The 20,313-nt window shown below is 43.5% G+C and overlaps 1 protein-coding gene across 2 annotated transcripts in view; it reads right to left on the bottom strand.

Moving 5' to 3' along the window:
• plod2 (procollagen-lysine, 2-oxoglutarate 5-dioxygenase 2) overlaps positions 1–20,313 on the bottom strand; it is a 146,994-nt gene that overhangs the window by 13,789 nt on the left and 112,892 nt on the right. The window contains exons 12-15 of one of the 2 annotated variants that reach the window (XM_078564229.1): positions 14,304–14,429; positions 10,361–10,502; positions 8,697–8,759; positions 2,850–2,963 (exon numbers count right to left, since the gene is read on the bottom strand). In XM_078564229.1, the coding sequence (XP_078420355.1) occupies positions 2,850–2,963; positions 8,697–8,759; positions 10,361–10,502; positions 14,304–14,429 (445 nt within the window). The remainder of the gene's footprint in view (positions 1–2,849; positions 2,964–8,696; positions 8,760–10,360; positions 10,503–14,303; positions 14,430–20,313) is intronic. The other variant, XM_078564230.1, reaches the window with a different exon arrangement.

Consider the following 20,313-nt stretch of genomic DNA (forward strand, 5'->3'; position numbering starts at 1 on the left):
GCGCTAATGTGTGCATTAGAGCTCGGCTCATATTGCGTCTGGTAAGCAGGCACAATTTCTGCCACCGCTTGCTGGTGTATGCCCATCAGCCAGTGCCAGTTCAGGTTTGCACCTGTGCAAGCTGAGGAGGTCACCCACCGACATTGGCCAGCCACTCTCTCTGGCTCTGGGTAGCTGTGTGCCAGTCACTCTGCCTCCACCTGTCGCTGCCTGCAGCTCTGGGAGCCATCCTGTCTGCCACTGCCCCAAATCCTCGCCTGCACTCTAGTACCACCATGTGGTATCCTGCTCTCTGGCCGTCGCCAGCCATGGTCTATTGGGCTCCATCTTGCTTCCGTGGAACTTGACATCTCTCTTTTTAACCCAAGCAGGCCCGTTGCTTCCTACTCTACGTTTTTCTTAGATCTGTATCATCTTTGGTGCAGGTAGCTGGCCTAGGACATCACTAGCCTTGACGTAGCTGGCGCTGCAACTGCTTGTGTGGGAGCCTTCTGCAGTTGCCGCATCACCAAACTCAGCTAACTCAATAATGATTAGAGGCGTGCCCCCAACATCCATGAAAATCCTTTGGGAAATGCATTAAGTCATGCAAAAACATCAACTTACATTTATAGTGCTGAAAGTAGCACTGTGTATTAAAACTGAAGCAAAAATTTCATGGTGACAGGATGGGCACTTTTGAACAAGTTTAATTTTTAATAAGTGGGAAAGCTGATCACCACTATGACGGCCACATTTCATGGGATGCGAGGGCTTACCTGTAACCATTATTGAGTTTAGAAAGAGATTAAACCCCACCTAGCAGCTACTAAAATCATATTTTGCCAATTTGTACTTTTAAAATTAAAATTATTACATCATCATTCCCGTGCAACAATGATTTGCAGCAATTACCTATCGCAAATATGAAGTTTTATTTCCACAGTGAATTTTGTTTTATAGACATTTGTCTGAAACAAGGATTAAGTCATGAACTTGCATTTGATCTTAGGAACAATTTTCCATAAAATAAATTTAAATTAAACTCAGGGCATTTTAATTGCTTATGGACTTGGTTTCTGTCAGGTTGATAAAGGTTCACATGTGGCCATGAAAAGCAGCTTACAAAATGCAAGTCTTTCCTTTCTTTCATTTACATTAAAAGAAAACCTTGATTTAAAGCTCAGATATTGTCTCTTATTCTTCTTACATGTTTAATATTCTTGTAATTAGCACCAAACAAGCATAACAAAATGCTAACATGATATGTATAATGCTATTGATTAGAGTGAATATGTAGATATTGCGTCTAATATTGAACTATACATTTAAAATTTAAAAATCAGGGCAAAGGCCCCATTTTTCAATACCCACCCCCCCCCCTCAGAAATACCTTTTAATCGTCTGTTGGTAGTTTTGTATTCAGAGAGCACAGGAGGCTGGTGTTCTGCCCATCATGGCTATGCTGGCTCAGAATAAGCTACCCAATTAGTCCTGCTCCCTTGTTCCTTTTCCACAGCCCTGCAATTTTCTCCCTATTACGTATTTATCCAATTTTCTTTTGAAGGTTAGCACCGAATCTGTTTGCCTCTCAGGCAGCGCCTTCTAGATGATAATAACGTGCTACATAAAAGAAATCCTCATCTCGCTCTGGCTCTTTTGTCAACTGCCTTAAGTCTGTCTCCCTTGGGTAATGAGTATGTTAAAACTATTTTCTCTTTTTAACAATGAAAATGACCAGACTCTATTTCATTAAAATGTAATTGCGAACACCATATTACCCATTAGCTTTCATCTAGTGGATGATGATCCTTGCAGTAAATTTTATATCTTCCCAGCTCTGAAGGCCTGCCTGCTAAAATAATACATGTCACCTCCTTACTCGTTCCATTCATTGCTGTCTGGCAAGATTGCAGCATTTACTTAAGTAAAATGCACAACAATCAACAAAATACCCAGTGAACCATAAAACAAGTCTCATATTGCATCATAAATATCACCAGATTACAGTGAAGGAAACGCATTTTAGTCAGCCCCATAACTGGTAAAAACGTAGCAGAAAGTGTGAAATATAACTAAACCTCGATCTTTAAATGCTTAATGTTTCTATCTTATATATCCTTGCAACGTACAAGGTTTTTCAGTATGATATTTATGACTTTCCCCAACATAAATGAAGTGTGCGCTCTAGATCTTAGTGTGCCAAAACACAAAATAAATACATCCAACTATTGCTTGGTCTGTCGCACATTACACAGTGGATGAACAGCACGGAGAGTTACAGCAAATGACAAAACATCCATATCGTTGATCCTTCCTATGGTAGGAAAGTACAAGACACGAAGAAATCTAAAATCTCATAACGATCCTGATTTTTTCAGGAGGACTGCCGGTAGACTATGCTGGAAGGCTGTGCAGTTGCAGCAAGATTTACAGGAACCATAACCGGCACTTAATATCAAAATAACCTAGGCATTATTTATGCCAAACAGTCTTGTGTTAGAGTTATGGGTTAAATAGGGTGTTGCAAGGCAATAATGTATCTTCAGGTTTAAATCATTTGAGTATTGTTCTCAGTGCCATGTGAATATTTCTGAAGGTGTCAAAACTTAGTCACCGCCTTGTTACAAATTCGTAAGTGCAGCTCATCAACTATGCAATACACTCATGTTATAGGTTGTACATTTTAAATAGTGCATTGTGATTAATAAATTTTCTCAAATTACTGTATTAATGAAAACTTAACAACAGAACATAATTGGTTGCCTGAAGAGAATTTAATTATGGATATTTGCAAACATCATTTAAAATTAGGCTTTAAAATGAACACATCAGATTCCGAACCTTACTCACAATGTACAAATACTCACCAACGGGTTGTCAAAGATTTCCCACAGATCACCGTGCACGTGTGAGGCATTGTAATTTTCTGTTGGAAGAAGTCGTCCAAATTCGTGCTGGTTGCTAATGTACATGAAAATGCCCTATATATTAAAATTTTAAAAATTACTACTTGAAAGTTACTATGGTGGCAAAACAAAAACTACACAAAAAAAACCCTGAAACAATCTACGCATTTCTTGAATGAGAATTCGGTGTTCCAGCAGCTAAAGATTGGTGTTGATGTGACTGCCTTGTGTGAAAGACCACAGACATTGTAGAATTACACAAAAATGAAAGACTTCTTTCATTTTCCAGAGCACTTAACATTTTTGCAAGTTTGATCAGCAGAATTCTTGCAAGAGATTGCAGTCACACCCCCCCGGCCTCCACCAACTCCCCGAGGTCATGGTACGGGGCGGGGGATAATGCAGACCCAGTAAGGTGCCTGCATGTTCAGTCTGTCATGTGCATCTTAAAAGTACCTTTTGCAAAGAGCTTCCTTACTCCATTAATTTGGAGGCTTGATCCAATTTTCAAACAAAATTACAACGCTTGCTGAGAATGCCTAACCAGCTAATGCTTGTTCTCCAAATATCATTTCATGCATAGGAAATAATCCTTTGTGCACTAGGTGCAATTTCATGTAAAATGGACTCTGAGCACCGATCACTGCAGTCATTTCCAAGGGAAGCTGATCTCGGAGGTGTTGCCTTAAAGCATCAAATTCCTGCTTCAACCTAGTAATACCTGGAAATAGACAATGTTATTTTGACTTGTTTTAAAACAAGTAAAGAATAAAAGAGCGGCACAATAATTGGACATTGCAATAATTTTTCTGGAAACAAAATGAAGAAAGGTGTAATTCATAAATTTTTTTGAAAAAAAAAGGCCAGGTTTTGATCTTATAAATTACCTTTATGCCATAGAATGACAGAAGCTCAAAATGTAAACTAAAGCAAACGTAATACAGATACCTATATATTAGCTGAAAACAATTTCAACCCAGATAAACGGTTCATAAAGAAATTTGACATCTTCACAAAAAGCAAGACATATGGATTAAGTCTAAAAGCACTGAGCATCTAGAATATCCCAAACACTGAAATCCCATTAGAGAGTTTTCTTTTGTTTGGGTAACAAAATCATAGGACCTCCACCTACCTTCGTAGCAGGAGGGCGCAGGGTTAGCTTTCAGAAGTGTGCTTTGCTAAAAAACCTGCCTGTTTCAGTTGAGTAGAATTCATGGGGTGGATCCCTTGAACTGATGTAGTTTCACCTTCCGTCCATTAACTGTGCAACAATATTGACAGCTGCCATTCATTTCTCAGAGTCTTACCCAACAGAGCAGAAGAACACGGAGGGTGGCAAGACTCTGGCAGGGTGAAAATAAGGGGTCTCAATCCTATTGCCATTTTGGAAATGAAGGAATTGAGAGGGTAATGGCAAACTCAATTTCATATATTAAAAAAGAAATGTCATCATTGAAATTACACGAGACTTCCCTGAGTACGATTAAAGTCATCTTTTCACAAGTGGCCACGAATTATCTGACACATGTACAACGATCCTGCTGATCATCAGGAAAAGCCCAGCTGACCTGGGTTTCCTGTCTTTGCCAGCAGACTGGCTTGACGTCCATTAAAACAAACAGTGAAGGGGTGGCGGGGTGAAAATCACAGGCTGGCGAGCGCAGTGAACTCAAACTGTTATAAAGAATGAGAACATTTCCAAACCCCATCTGTTGCACATTTTTTTTGGCATGATGCAAGGTTCCAGAGAACTCTTGCATTCTTGATTAGAGAGAAAAAACCTATCCAAAGGGGAAGCATGTTAACAGTACATTAACAATAGTTCAATATCCTACCCATTTAAAGCACAGCATTGTGTAAATTGATTTTGCTCCCAAATGCATCACATGCCACAGGGAGGACCAGGTCTAGTGCCACACCATCAACAGATTGTGGATTGAAGAGAATATCCCCCTGCCCCCACCCTTACTGGTTTAATGTGTGCGATATATCATTTGATAATGGAACTAATTTATTAAAACTGTGCACTGAACAGGTAGTATATGACTGAACTAGTTTTTGATTCTATGTTATGGGATGGAGGTTCAAAACTAATGATTAAAAGGGCATCTAAATAGCAGCAGCAGGGAATATGGAGGATGGGGTGGGGGGGGGCGGATTTTGTTGAATTACCGCTATCTGCAAACACTTCTGAAAATAAACCTTTATAATTCCACACTTATTGCGATGCAAAATATGAAATGCAACAGAGATTCAAACCTTTTTTCATGTCATCTTTCCAACTCTTCAACAAACTCTTCAAGAACTAGACACAGGATCTCATAACTAGGTTGCCTTTTAACTATGTAACATAACTCCCTGGTGAGAGAAAAATCAGTGGTTTTCTGTCAACCTCCAACAACCCTCAAAGTTTGGAAATTCACCCGAACATTGAATAACTAGAGAAAACAGCAGCAGTGCGGTACTAGGAATCTGCTATGTTCCTCTTCCCGTTATTTAAAGTAATTCAGAGCTGAATTGCAGCAATCTAAATAATTCAAATAAATGCAATACTAGCTTCCTTATTATATACCACAGACAAAACATCATCTACAATGGAAAGCAGTGATAAATAAACTTTGCTTCAGCTGACAAGACATCTATGGTTAGCCTATAACTTCAGCACTTGTGTGATACAGTGGGGTGGATTTTGTAGGGGCAGTGGCAGATTACTTGCTCCCCCCTCACCACCCCACCCTGATTGAAACGTCTGCTTGCACTGTGCCGACCGAGACCCAGCTACCTGCAGTGATATTATGTTTGGGGGTGGGGGGGGCAGGCTTAATTGATTAGGAGGGGCATTTCTGCCCCCACCTGGGAGGAAGTCATGCCCTAGAGAGCTGCCAGCCAATCTGATTGACTGGCAGCTTTGTAGTCCCAGCAGAGCCAGGATCGAGTAATGGCCACTTCTGGGACTACAAGCAGTCCCCGGGGAAATGCCATTGATGCTGGACTTCAGGTAAGTCCAGGATTTTGAATAAGCCTCCTGACAGACCCCAGCAATGAGAGTGGGGGGAAGGGGGGGTGTGAGGACCATGTTGTAGAGGCCAGGGGGAGGAAGGATTAAAGGGGGGTACGATCTTGTAGGGAAGTTGTGCCTCTGATAGGCACAGGGGGAACCCCCCAGACCCAAAGAAGGAGGTTATCCACCCGCCTTCATGCCCACCTGCAGCACATGCAGCGAAAGCTGCCGGAATACCCGTTTTGCTTCTGCCTTTGCCTTCCCCTGCCACATGTATTATAGTTGCGGAGGCAGAATGAGGCCCTTAAGTGGCCATTAGTTGGCCACTCAAGGGCCTCAATCGGCCCAAAGGCGGGCAGTCTGCCTGACGCCTTACCCACCCACTGCATTATGGGAGACATGCCGAGGGTGGGCGGGAAGGTGGCAGGCAGGCCACCTGTTTTATTTTCTGAGGGCGGGGGGGGTAAAGTTCACCCCGGAGCTCTTTCCTCTTGCCACATATGCTGCACCTCACTGTATTTCATCTGTGCATCATGTAGTTATGCTGCCTGGATGTGGAGATCAAATTTGATGTGGAGGTCAAATTTACATACAATAAAAATTAAATTTGAAATAGATTATTAGGTAAAAAATTTGGTGTGCATGTTAAACAAAACTCCACTTCAAGAATCAGTAGGCAACTCAGTTTACAGACATTCACACATTGTTCATAATACAGCTGTAACATCACCATCCACGTATTAGGTGTTCACATACTTGCCAAATAAACAAGGTGAAACCGCATTTCTCAATGTATTTCCAACAGGTTTAGGATGGAAGATGGTTCACAGTGGAACTTACGGTCTTCCTAACTTGTGGGATAAACCCAATTATTTATCTAAAGCTTTCCGATTGTATGTCTGAGGTCCTTTCCAAAAACAAGATAACCTATAGTAATTCCTATTGTTCTATGTTCTGTATCCTCCAGGTGCTCAGTTTTGAAGTGGTCAGATTTTACCTTCTATATGGAATGAGATACAATATCCAAGTGCTCGTCAGGTAGTTCTAAAATCTTCTTCGCTTGCATGGTGAGCACAATATCCCAGGGTTTGTTATAGCACACACACGCTACACACACACACACGCTACACACACACACTCAAGCTACACACACACACACTGATCTTTAATTATAGAACAGCATGGGGCCCTGGAGTTCCTTACATGTTTCAAAGTCTTCCTCACTTATAGATAAATCACTATCTAAGAGTTCTCCACTGATCCACTGTATCCCAACACTCCCTACAGCAAATACGCACTGTCTTCTTCACTGATGGGATAAGTGACAGCATTCCAGAATATCCTCCCCTTCATCCTCTGCAAGAATACTCAAGAAGCTTGACACAATTCAGGACAAAGCAGCCTGCTTTATTGGCAGCCCATCTACCACCTTAAACATCTGCTCTCTCCAGCACCGGTGCACCGTGACTGTAGTGTGTACTATCTACAGGATCCAGGATCCATAGCAGAAAGTCGCCAGAGCTTTGTCGAGAGTATCTCCCAAACCTGCAACCTTTACTCCCAGAAGGACAAAGACGGTAGCCACATGGAAAGATTTGAGGGGGTTGTGGATGCTCCATCATTAAATATATCAAAGGCTGAGATGGACAGATTTTTGGTCTCTCAGGGAACCAAGGTATATGGAGAGCGGGTTGGAAAGTGGAGTTGAAACTGAAGGTTTGCCATAATCGCACTGAATGACGGAGTAGCTCAATTGGGCCAAATGATCAACTCCTGCTCCGATTTTTTATGTTCTTAGCTAACCACCAACTCCAAGGTCTCCTTCAAATCACACACGATCCTGATTTGGACATATACCGTTGTTCCTTCGTCATTGCTAGATAAAAACTCTGGAAGTCCGACCTAATACAACTGTGGGAGTATGTTCAACGTAGTTCATAGGTTTGGAAATATATCGCTGTTCCTTCACTGTCGCTGGGCCAAAATCCAGGAACTCCCTTCCTAACACCACTGTGGGTGTGCCTACACCACATGGACTGCAGCGGTTCAAGAAGGCAGCTCACCATCACTTTCTAGAGGGCAATTAGGGATGGGCAATAAATGCTGGCCCAGCCAGCGAAGCCCACATCCCAAGAATGAATTTTAAAAAAAGATGGCTCTCCTCCACATTTTCAAGGGCAGCTATGGATGGGCAATAAATGCTGGCTTGCCAACACCACCTATATTCCAAGCATCAAATTCTGAAAAAGTTATTTCTCACTTATAGAATAGGCGCTATCTCAATCTCGCCTGCAATGCATCTCCAAGCTTTTTGTCACACAGAGTACCAGCACGTCCCACTGCGTGTCAAGGTCATCTTCACTTGCAACGTGATCTGATTCCACGACTCTCCAATGTGCATTCCATTCACTACACACATAAATACAGACAACATGGCTATTCTAATCATTGACTTAACAAAATAGAGCAGAGCAGGATAAAATCAAAAAGGCATTTGCCCTCTTAAAAGGAAGTATGACTTCTATTAACCTGTATATTTGTTTGGGTCAATTTTGTAAAACAGCCATCCAATTCAGATGACGTTTTTATCAACTGTGCTCGTCGAATCAATTATCCAATTAATCGTGAGGCAATTACTTCATTGTACAACTGACGATGGGCAATGGACAACAGACAAGATACATTCACACAAGTACAGGATTTAAACAAATGCTTAATACAGCTGGAAAAACCCAATTGGAAAAAGCAAAAAGCACAAAGAGGATTTTTTTTTTCAAAAAAAGATGAAGGAAGCAAACATAAACCTTTGGGGGCTTGAACATATGGCAACTTTCCGGAGTAGGGGAGCCTTTTTCCTTTTCTATTCTCTAAAATAAAGGAGAAGCACTGGGTAAGATTCATTATCTTGTTGAAAAAACATCTGGAACACATCTTGAGGAGATAGACAAGAGGAGACACCAGAGGTTTACAGGACCAGTTTAAGACACATGTTGCCAACAAAGCTTGCCTGGCAGTTGCATAACAAAGCTCCAGAAAACGAGTGACAGACAACAACAACCTGCTCGCTTGACATGAAAGAAGTACACAGCCCAGCCCCTTCAATTGATCGTTGCAGCATAAACTTGGCTGGTTAGTAATGCAGGGATATAGTTAATTCTGGTCAATACAAGCAGAGAGGGTTAATAAAAGGTAGTGCAGTGCAACACCAGCCACATGATCCAATTGGCTCAGGAATACGGTGCAAAACAAACAGAACAAAATCAATCGCTTCCAGTTGTGGGTCAAAACCGAAAAGGAAAAAGGTAAATTGACAAACAGGTCGTCAAAGAAATAACAGGTATATCTTAAATAGAAACAAGAATATCGTGCCCGATAAGGAACAGCATGTGCACATACAATCGTGCCACATCAATGGTAGTACAGTACTTGCCAACTCTCTTGATTTGAGGTCAGTAGGCTTTTCTCCCACCTATTTTGCTCATGAATGAAAATGGTGAAATCTACACATTTTAGTTCCAATTTAAGCTATTGTAAAATAAATACAGTAAAAAAAAATGAAAATCTCACAATATTGCTTTTTTAAACAGTAGAAAATACAAATGTTTGTCACCATGCAAAACTTTGATAACTTTCTTACAGGAATCTCAGGACTTTGAACATGTTGGTCCCCTTTGTTTTTCTCCATTGGAATGGAATGTTACACCATCCTCCCTGTCTTTATGTCAGGGTCCAGATGGAACAGTACAGGAAATGGCCTGAAATAATTCATCTGCATGCCAACATAAACTTACAGACCAACAAACTACAAATCTCCGAAATATTTTGCTTCCTTAAAAATAATTTACTTTCAAGCTATTCCCCATTCATAACGGTGAAAAGTCCCTGTTGGCTAACTCAAATAAACAGAAAAGTTGGCAAGCTTTACAAGAAAGTATATTTCTTTACCCTTTTGAGAAATGTAGAAACATTATTACAATAAAAGTAAGTCAATTACAATATTTAACAATAAATTATTCAATAGATTTTTCCCGATACTACTTCATAATATTTGACACTGAAAGAATGCTTTTTCCAGATTACATTTTGTAGGTCACATGCATCCATGCTACAAGTCATTAAAACTCAGTGACCGGCCCCCTCCCCCCGGCCCTCACTGTAACATGCACTTAGAAGCTCATTCAAACCAATTAATTTAAGGGCCAATGCCACTGGAGGGTTCTGTGCATTATTTGCATTGCTACAACTGGTAATCCATCAAAATTGATGCTACAAGTTGCTGTTACAGCTAAATTACTAATTTAATGAAGTTATTTCAGCATGGTGTTATGATTGACATTGTAAGGAATATTTCATTTACAAATTCTTCAGGGTATTGTCATGTGGCCTTTATTTGAGATCAATTCTTGTACAAAAAAACTTTCCCGAATGAAAGTGCTCTTGTAAAAATAAAACATACCCAACCCCTTACCTGTTCCCTGAGATTTCTGCAAAGTGACATATCAGGATCCATCGTGTCCTGGTTAAAATAGTTTTTCTCTTTTAGATCTGCTCTCAAGGTGGTTCCTTTGATAAGGTACACATGTGCGATGTAGGGAACATTCCATACGCCTCTGCAAGGTATACCACAAAGAATGTGAATATCAACACCATTTCCAAACAAGTGTCTTAAAGCCAAACATGTTGCTGGCATGTAACAAAACAATATGTATAGTGCTTAAAAATGGTTCTAAACACAGAAAGCCAAAATGTTTCATTTAACAGATTTCCATGAGTCTTGATCAGATAAATAGATACTCCAGTATCACGCACACGCTTACTGTGAACTGTCTCGCATTAAAAAAGTGAGGCACCCCTAAGGTTATAGGCCCTGCTCCAGAATAACTTGTAGCATTTTGCACTATATGAGCCTGTTGCTGTGTCAGGAGCTCAAATATATTATTTTCTACTTGTTTATGTGTCAATATTAAGCTATACAACTTTTCTTTAAATACAGGATTAAAATTATTAATCAGTAGGTCAGGTAGCCCCTGTGGAGAGGGAAACAGAACTAACATTTCAGGCTGATGAAAAAGTTTTAAACAATTAGAGAGAGGCAGGGAATTTTTTTTTACTCAAAGGTAATCTTTGGCATTCTCTTGCGCAGGGGGCTGTGGTAGCTCAGTCATTGAGTGTGTTTAAAGCAGAGATTGACAGATTTCTAAATACAATAAGATAAAGGGATATGGGGACAGTGCAGGGGAAAAAGGCACTGAAGTGGATGATCAGCCATGATTGTATTGAATGGCGGAGCAGGCTCAACAGACTGAATGGCCCACTCCTGCTCCTATGTACCTACAAAAGGGAGGAAGAGGAAAGAACCAAAGAGAAGATCCGTGATAGGCTGGAAGACAGGAGAGTTTGAATAGCAAAAGGCCTAATGGAGAAAGACAAAAGGAAATGGTAATGGGCCAGGTCAAGGAACAAGAAATGGATGTGGGATAGCTGTAAAGGGAAAAGCAGAATCATCAACAGCTGCCATCTAAAAATACAAAAAATAAACAAAACATTGGGGGCATAGGTGGAACTCTGTGTTGGGGTGGGAGTTTGTAAAGTGTCCAAAAGATGAGGCGTTGTTCCTCACAATGGAAGCTCGAGGAACAGCACTTCACCGATGAGGCTCTTTACATACTTTTGGACTCAACATGGAGTTCAACAATTTCAGATCATAATCTCTGCTCCTTTTTATCCTGTTTTTTTTTTGGTTTTAGAAGGCAGCTGTTGGCGGTGCTACTACTTTTCCCATTTACACCTCTCCTAGACTCAGCATTTTTTTTAACTTGTCCAATTATCATCTCCTTTTGTCTTTTCCCTTCAAGCCTTTTGTCATTTAATCTTTCCTGCCTTCTACCGCATCAGAGACTTTCCCTTTTGTTCTCCCTGCCTCTGTATTTGTTTAAAACCTGCCAACTCTCTAACTTTATCCAGCTCTGACAAAAGGTCATTGACCTGAAATGGTGGGCCGCAACTTCTGACGAGCATCAGAAAGTGCTGGCCCACAGGAATTAGAAGAAATAAATACCTACTTACCTGGCTTTGAAAATTACGTTGAGACTTCCATTCGCCGGAGCTGCTTGGGGCCTGCATCAAAAGGCCTCTTGCAGGCCTCAGCTAAGCCTGGATCCAGTGGATTCAAGGAAGCCACGCCCCCTTTTATACAGCACCAGCTGCCGTAAAGCAGGTGAGCTTAAAGGACCAGGGAAATGGACAGGCCGAGGGGAAGGTAAGTGTCTAAGGTAAGTGGATAGGATTTGGGGAGTGGGGGTTCAGAAGTCCAAGGGGGTGGGCTTGATGCCAGAGGTCGGGGGCGGTGGGGGATGGGAGGTCGAGGGGGCGGTGCTCGGGGGGGGGCGGTTGGAGTGGGGGGAGTCCTGCGGTGTCGGTCTGGGTCTTTACAATAGTTATTCAGAAGTCAGAAGAGGTTTTAATTCTTCTCCCAATTTCTGAGGAATTATTGGCATAACCCTGGCGGAGCCATCCGAAGTTTGCGATTTAAACTTCATTTTCGGATGGTTCCCAGCGCAACGCAATTGTCCAGAGGAAGTTAGCACTTCTGGGCAATTGCTGTGCAAACTCTTACCTGGGAACTTGCCAGAGGGATTCCCCAGCGTATCTTTGGGGTACCCCCCAAATCCGATGCTGGGGAGCTTGGAGGTTATGGGCCACAGACTCTGTTTCTCTCTCCACAGATGCTACTTGGCCTAGTGAGCGTTTCCAGCGTTTCCTGGTTTTATTTCAGATTTCCAGGATTTGAAGCATTTTGCTTTTATGATAGAATGATTAACCTGCACTACATGTTAGTAAGAATGGTATAGTGATATAAAAATGGCTACAGCTTTTCAAATTGTGCTATATTTGAAAAAAATGCATGATCTCAAATGTGTCATTTGAATTGAACATCAATAGTAATGAGGCTGGTAGGATTCGGTTGTGCTGTGTCCTTGAAAGTTAAAGAGCATCTTCCTGCAACAATGCTGCGAAAATATTTTTAAAGCTTATATACCTCTGGCTATTAAATGGATAAGAATAATCAAGGTTCCTGCAATGGAAGACTATTCAGTAAACCCTGCTGAAAACTGCATGAGGATGAAGGATGAGAACTGGAAGGCGATGCCCTTTATGCTAAAGCGTCATGCTGGCAATTGCTGTCTGAGCTCACAATTGGATAATAACCACCAGGACCAAGTGCTGAAGGGCCGCCAGCAACTATGGAAGCATTGCCCACCCACAGTCAGCATAAAGGGTGAGCAAAGTGGGCAATAGATCACACAACAAATGGGATAATCACATTTCACTTTAAAAAGCACAACTCGTTTACTTGAATCTTTTGAATAATAATCATTTTTCGGCTTCCATTTGAAAAGCTGGACCATTCACACTTTTGTGCCAGCGTTCACTGTGCTCAATTGTTAGGCTGACATTTCCACTCATTTTTGCTGTGTCAAAATGTCACCGTGTAGTTTTAAGGTCTGAACACGAGGCAGCTCTTTGGAGTGATTTACTGAAGCCTCTCTCCCAACTATGGGCTGGATTTTACGCTCCCCCTCCCCCCCCCACCCCCCCACCCAGCAGTGGGTCTGAAGGCAGGGTGGGACAAGTAAAACCCAGCAGGAGGCCTTCCAGCCTCTTACCTGCCCAACCCCAACCTGTCTGAAATTTCATGGGGGGGGGGGAGGGGGGGCCATGCAGGGGAAGTGTCAGGCGGCCCATTTGCTCTTGGGCCTCTTGAAGTCCTTCAGTGGCAAATTAATGGCCGATCGAGGGCCTTATCCTGCCCCCACCTATATTTTCCCTCCAGCAGAGTGGGCAGGGTGGCACATCATGTAGGGGGGGCAGCTTTAGCTGGCAGCGGGCAAGTGGGCTGGGGGGCAAAAAGCACTCCTTTGCAGGTCACCTGGGCACATCAGAGGCAGCCCCCCCCCACACCAAGGTGAGCCCTCCCTCTCAACCCTCTCCCGGCTTCTTGAACCCAGCCCTCCACCACCCCTCTCAGTGGAACTTACCCCTGGGCTCCTTGGCAGAATGCCCGTAGTCCCAGTGCTGACCACTGCTCCCAGCTGGCGCTACTGGGACCACAGAGCTGTTGGCCATCCGGTTGGCCGTTGACTCTCTAAAGGCAGGACTTCCTTCCAAGATAGGGCAGAAGTCACGTCTTAAAACAATGAACGCTGCTCTCAGAGTTAAATTACTGTGGGCCAGCCATTGGGATCGTGCTCGGACTCCTCCCCACCCCCCGGTTTTTTTTATGCAAGGGCGGCCAGGGGCCTGTAAAATCCAGCCTCATGATTGATTTATATCTATCACCTTATCAATAACCAACGGTGAGCAACACTATAGGCAATTCTTCGCACAGAACGATAGTGAATAAAACTCACACTCTTTTTCCTTCGACAATATCAACATAATCCTCAGAGCGTGCGTAGAAACCATCGGGAGTCAACGCGCCCCAGAAATTGGACCAGAGCTTTTTATACTGGGTAATCATCGGTGCAATTATCCTCCTGTTAGGATCAGAGACAAATAATGACTAACCCAAAAAATTACTTTGTAATTCATTTAGTGAAACATGTGACACTTGGTCATTTTAAGAATTCATTTCCCTCTTTTTGCAGGTATTATTCGTATTCTTTGTCACCTATTTTAACTATATCGTGTCAAAGCAAATCCACAGAAAATCTGTCAAAATAATGGCTAGGATGCCGCAATCGGTGGGAAAAGCAGCAAAACTATGGCCTGGATCTTAAGGCCCGCAGTGAAGGGTGGGGGGTGTACACTGTTGAGTACGTTTAAAACGACATTCTTACCTTCACGGTTTAGGCTGCAATGGGAGCTTGCTCTCCTAGCTGCAGCATGGGTCCGTTGCCAAGGTGAGTTAGGAAGGCCCATTGGCGACACCAGTTCCGGTGAAGCCAATCCAACTGACGTCATGAGCTGAAGACACACCCCTCGAGGTCCATTGACTGGGATTTTCCAGCCCTGTTGTGGTGGGACCCGTCACGGGAGATTCGGCAGCCCAACCAAAAGTCCATTGACTTTCGGCGGAACCAGATAATCCCAGCGGCAGGCAGGATTGGAAAATCCCGCCCCCAATGTCCTCATCCCCAATGACTGATAAGTGTTTGCAATCATTTTAAATGTTTTCTCAAATGGACTTTTAATTCTAGCTTCCCCACCCCCCCCGCTCCCCCCACCCCCACCCCATCCCCTAACCTGGCTCTGCTTCCTCCCACCACCTGCACCTTGGGGTTCTGCAAACCAAACCTTCACCCCTGCTCACCCCAAAACCACCCCCGCTCCCCCAACCCCCAGTTCCCCGCAAGCTCCCCAGCTTGCCTCGCACGTCCTGGCTTTTCTCAGACATCAGCAATCATATCTACTTTCAATTCCTGCCATTCAATTGACTGAAAAAAAAACAACCAGCAGAGTCAGGGTACAGACAGCCAATCAAAAAAAAGTTATTCCAATCAAAAAAAAAGTTAGTCCAATCAAAAAAAAAAGTTAGTCCAATCAGGGTGAAACTGAGGAGCCGAGGATGCGGCGGTGGAGGGAGTGTCGCTGGGAAAATGTGGGGAACGGAGGGGGGTGGTGTAGTGATGGGAGCAGAGTGGGGGTGGAGCAGGGTGGGGAGATGGTGCGGTGAGCAGAGTCAGGGTTTCGTGGCAGGGGGCTGGGGAGGCGGGAAAGGGGGACTAACAGGAATGGGGGTGCGGGAATGTTATCACACTCCTGATTTAAAGCTCCTGACAGGGGAGCTAGGATCCGCCTTAAATAAATCAGTGCAAAGGCTAGTGTAGAACCTAAAAAAAACTTAATACCTGAGACACAATATCAGCCATACAAATAGGAAATTATTAGTATGCAGCAACAGAATAGACAGCACACATACAGACTGCTCGAGATACTATGATCACAGCTCACGGTATGTCTGTGCCCTGCTGAATGAAGAACTGATCTTTTTCACCATTTCCTGTGCAGCAGCAGCAGTGTAGATCGAAGGCCGTTAGCCCAGGTTTTCGCATTGACATTTCCCAGAGAGACCATCAGCTTGGATTTCCCCGGAACCCCTTGCAGGAGAACCGCAAGTTCCATTTCTGAGCCTAAATTAGCATTCTCAGCTATTGGGTCCGCAAGGTTCAGACCAATGGCAACTTTTGAATACTCAAATATCTACTGTGTTAGCCCTTGAGCCAGTGATAACACTTTCAATGAGGGCCAAAGGTCATGGGTTTAAGTCCATTTCAGATACTTAAGCACTTCATCTCAGCTGGTATTTAAGTACAGCACTGAGGGAGTGTCATACTGTTGGGAGGGCAGTCTTTTGAGTGAGACACTAAACCGGCCCTCCATCTGCTCAGGGACCCTTGGTAGACGCAAAAGATCCCAGGGCAGTAGCGAAGGGCAGCATGGCAGTTGTCCCAAAGTCCTTGCCACGATTTCTCCACTGACTGACATCACCATAACAGCGTTTTCTGGTTATTTATCTCTGCTGATTGTGGGAGCTTGCTGTGCACTAATTGTGACCTCCGGAGGTCATGAAAGTCAATGGATAATTTCAAGTTCCTGATCCTTCTTGAAAGACCTCTTCCCCTCCAAGTTTAAGACCCTCCTTAAAATCCACCACGCCGGCCAAGATTTTGCTCATTCCACTTAATTTTCCTTCTTTGCCTCGTGCTCCACTGTTTCCCTCTGCTTGTGTGAAGCACCTTGGGACATTTCTCTACACCAAAGGTGATATATAAATATAAGATGACGTTGTTGATTGGAACGTCAAATGTAATGATTAGCCCATCATGGGTTCAATGGGTCGGGTGACCTCTTTCTGTGCCATAAACGACTTCAGGGGCAGGGTTTTTACGCCCCGCAGGGAGGCGCACGACCAACCCGATCGGGCGTAAAATAGCACGTGATGACACGGGAGCGAGTGTCCCGGTGTCATTGCGCACTCGTGCGATATTTCGGTCAGCGGGTGCTCGCGGGAGTCGGCAGCATACCCACCAATAATTAAGAGGCCTATTAAGGCCATTAAAGTATTAATTGACAGCGACTTTTCACTGCCCATTCAACCTTACGGTTGGCGGGCAGGTGAATCGGCCAGGTGGCCTTTGCATTTCTTTTTTAGGAAACCTCATCCACGGGCGGGATGAGGTTTCCAGCAGTAATTTTTTTAAAAAGTTACATTTTCACACACCATTTTTAATACGTCCCTGAGTTACCTGTGGAATTCACTTGCCTCAAGAGTGCAGTGGATGCCGGGATGCTGAGTAAATTTAAAGGAGGAGATAGACAGATTTTTAATTAGTAATGGGTTGAGAGGTTATGGGGAGAGGGCGGGGAATTGGAGTTGAGGCTGAAACAAGATCAGCCATGATTGTATTGAATGGCGGGGCAGGCTCAAGGGGCTGAATGGCCTACTCCTGCTCCTAGTTCTTATGTACGTGTAGGGACATGTTTCTCTCATTCTTAAAATGTTTATTTTCGTATCCACAATTCTTTAGCTCCCTGAGGCAGCTCTGTGCCTTCAGGGAGCTTTCAGTGTGCGCTTGCGCAGACTTTAGCGCTTGCCCTCATCCCACCCCCCACCCCGGCAGTGCTGAGCTCCTCAGCGCGTGTTTCACGCTGGCTGGACGTTAATTGGGCAGCAAGCGTGAAATCGCGATCGGCGGTGGGCCATTTCCTGGCCGCTCCTGCGCCCGTCCGCCGCCCCAGAAATCATGTCCCATGACTTTTTATTGTCAATTTTGACACGACTCACGGGCCAGGATTTTCAGCGGGGAGTGTGGGCGCGTGTCCGTGTCCGACACGCACAAGCATGGAATAACGCGCATGTCGACAGGCGAGCGGCCCCCTCGACGTCATCGAGTACTCGCGCAATATTTCGGTTGGCGCGCGCGGGAGTCAGCAGCGTGCCCGCCGACAGTCAAGAGGCTGTTAAGCTAATTAATTAATTAATTAAATCGAATTTTTCCCTGCCCATCCAACCTTCCAGTTGGCGGGCGGGCGAATAGGCCAAGCAGCCTTTGCATTTTTGTGCGAAACCTTACCCACAGGCAGGATGAAGTTTCGACCAGTGATTCGAAAACAAAGCTTTTAAAGCTCATTTTTAACACGTCCCTGCTCAAGTGACAGAGTCACATGAGGGGGGGCATGCTTTCTTCATTTTTCAATTCTTTATTTGCAATGTTAAAAATCTTCAGCATGTGCACGCTTCAGCGCTCTCCCCGCCCCCCCCCAGCCAGCAGCATTGAGGGTCTAAGTGCGACTTTCATGCTGGCTGGCCGTTAATTGGATCCACTCCAAGGGGTTAAAGGGAGCCATGAGAATCTGCCTGTAATCCTTCTTCAGCACGTGTAGCATGATAGATGTGTGTATCGGACTAAACTCACTGTCTCGAGGACAGTGACCATTTAAACATTACAGTAACCCTCACTGTATTGAATTTGAGTGACTAATTCAAAACAGCCTATGTACAAGGCAACATGGAGAGTCTAGTTCAACATCCCAATATTCTGCTTTTAATTTCATGAGTGCTTTTACAACACAAGTTTATTGTACCTCAGGTGGTGTAAATTAAATGAACATTTAAAAAGCCCAAGTTGATCGACTTCAGCTTTTTAAATGCTTATTGCATTTAAATACAACACAATCATTAGTTTAATTAAAAGACGTATCTCTTGTTGGTGCTGCTTCAATTAAACGCATTCCCTACTCAATCTCCAGTCATACCTACTGTAGTCTCCTGATTCAGAGCTGCTGAATTATCCAGAAGTTGGCATTTCAAACTGATGGAGCTGCCAGGAAAAGGCTGCACCAAGTATAGCCAAACTGGTAATAGCTTTTCTCAGTTCAGACATCTGGGGGGACTGATTTTTAGTTAATTCAACAGGGCTAATCAAGGGGCAAGTGGAAACCTAAGTATTTGGACTCCACAGGGTGGGACAGGAACACGTCATTTAAGTGAGGAGATCTCACACAGGAAGAAGTTTTTAGGCACATGGAGAATGTAACGCTTTGAAAATAGTCCCACCAGGCTTTCATCTTTCATTCTACTTAATATTTGATCAGAGGCATTAAAAGTTGGAGTGCATTTGCACAAATTAAAAAGGGGTTAATGTGTGTTGAGGTTTAATGCTTTCCATCTTTCCCTAGATGGATGGAACAATAGCCATATGCTACACAGCAAATATCTATAACCTATCTGGAAAGTGAGCCACCACAAACTGGGATTGACCAAAAGAAATGGAAATTCATTCAGGAATTGCTTTCTGAAATAGGTAACCATTTAAACTAAGAGGGAACATGGGTAACAAGAGTAAGCTTTTCAGCCCCTTAAGCCTGTTCTGCCATTCTATACCTCAGCCATATTTGTCCATTTTTATTCCATGTTCCTTCATACTAGCAAAAAATCAATTGATCTCTGTCTTGCAGGTTTCAAATGATCCATGATCCAGAATCGTTTGGGCAGTGTTCCAGATTTCCACTACCCTCTTTGGTGAGAAGTGCTTCCTGATTCCACTTCTTAATGACCTGGACTAATTTTAAGATTATGCCTTCTTATTCTAGATTCCCACACCAGAGGGAATAGTTTCTTTCCATCAAGACCACAGAATGTTTTTCAGTTTAAACAGCTGTTACATCACCCCTCAACAATGTAAGCCCAAATCCCTTTGCTCCTCCACTGCTGCTAGTCTCTCACCATTCAGCAAATATTCTGATTTGTCTTTCTTTGATTCCAAGTGGATGATCTCACACTTCCCAACAATGAACGTCATCTTCCACAGCTTTTCCCACTCACTTAGTCTGTGAAGGTCACTTTGTAATTTCCTGCTGCCTCTTAACTTAGTAGCCATCTGCAAATTTAGATGCCAGAATAGAGAATTTATTTCCACAATATCTATAGTGAAAAGCTAGTGTCCCAGTACAGAACTCTAGGGAACACCACTTGTCATATCCAGCCAATCCTGGGCCACATGAACAGGTTGAGAAAGCAACTATTATTGCACAAGGGATCTTAAAAGACCATAAGACATAGGAGCAGAAATTAGGCCATTCGGCCCATCGAGTCTGCTCCGCCATTCAATCATGGCTGATAAGTTTCTCAACCTCATTCTCCCGCCTTCTCCCCATAACCTTTGATCCCCTTACCAATCAAGAACCTATCTATCTCGGTCTTAAATACACTCAATAACCTGGCCTCCACAGCCTTCTGTGGCAATGAATTCCATAGATTCACTACTCTTTGGCTTCAGAAATTTCTCCTCATATCTGTTCTAAAAGGTCTCCCCTTTACTCTGAGGCTGTGCTCTCGGGTCCTAGTCTCTCCTATTAATGGAAACACCTTCCCCACATCCACTCTATCCAGGCCTTTCAGTATTCTGTAAGTTTCAA

This window comes from Cetorhinus maximus, chromosome 19 (genome assembly GCF_964194155.1).
Source record: "Cetorhinus maximus chromosome 19, sCetMax3.hap1.1, whole genome shotgun sequence".
Lineage (NCBI taxonomy): Eukaryota > Metazoa > Chordata > Chondrichthyes > Lamniformes > Cetorhinidae > Cetorhinus > Cetorhinus maximus.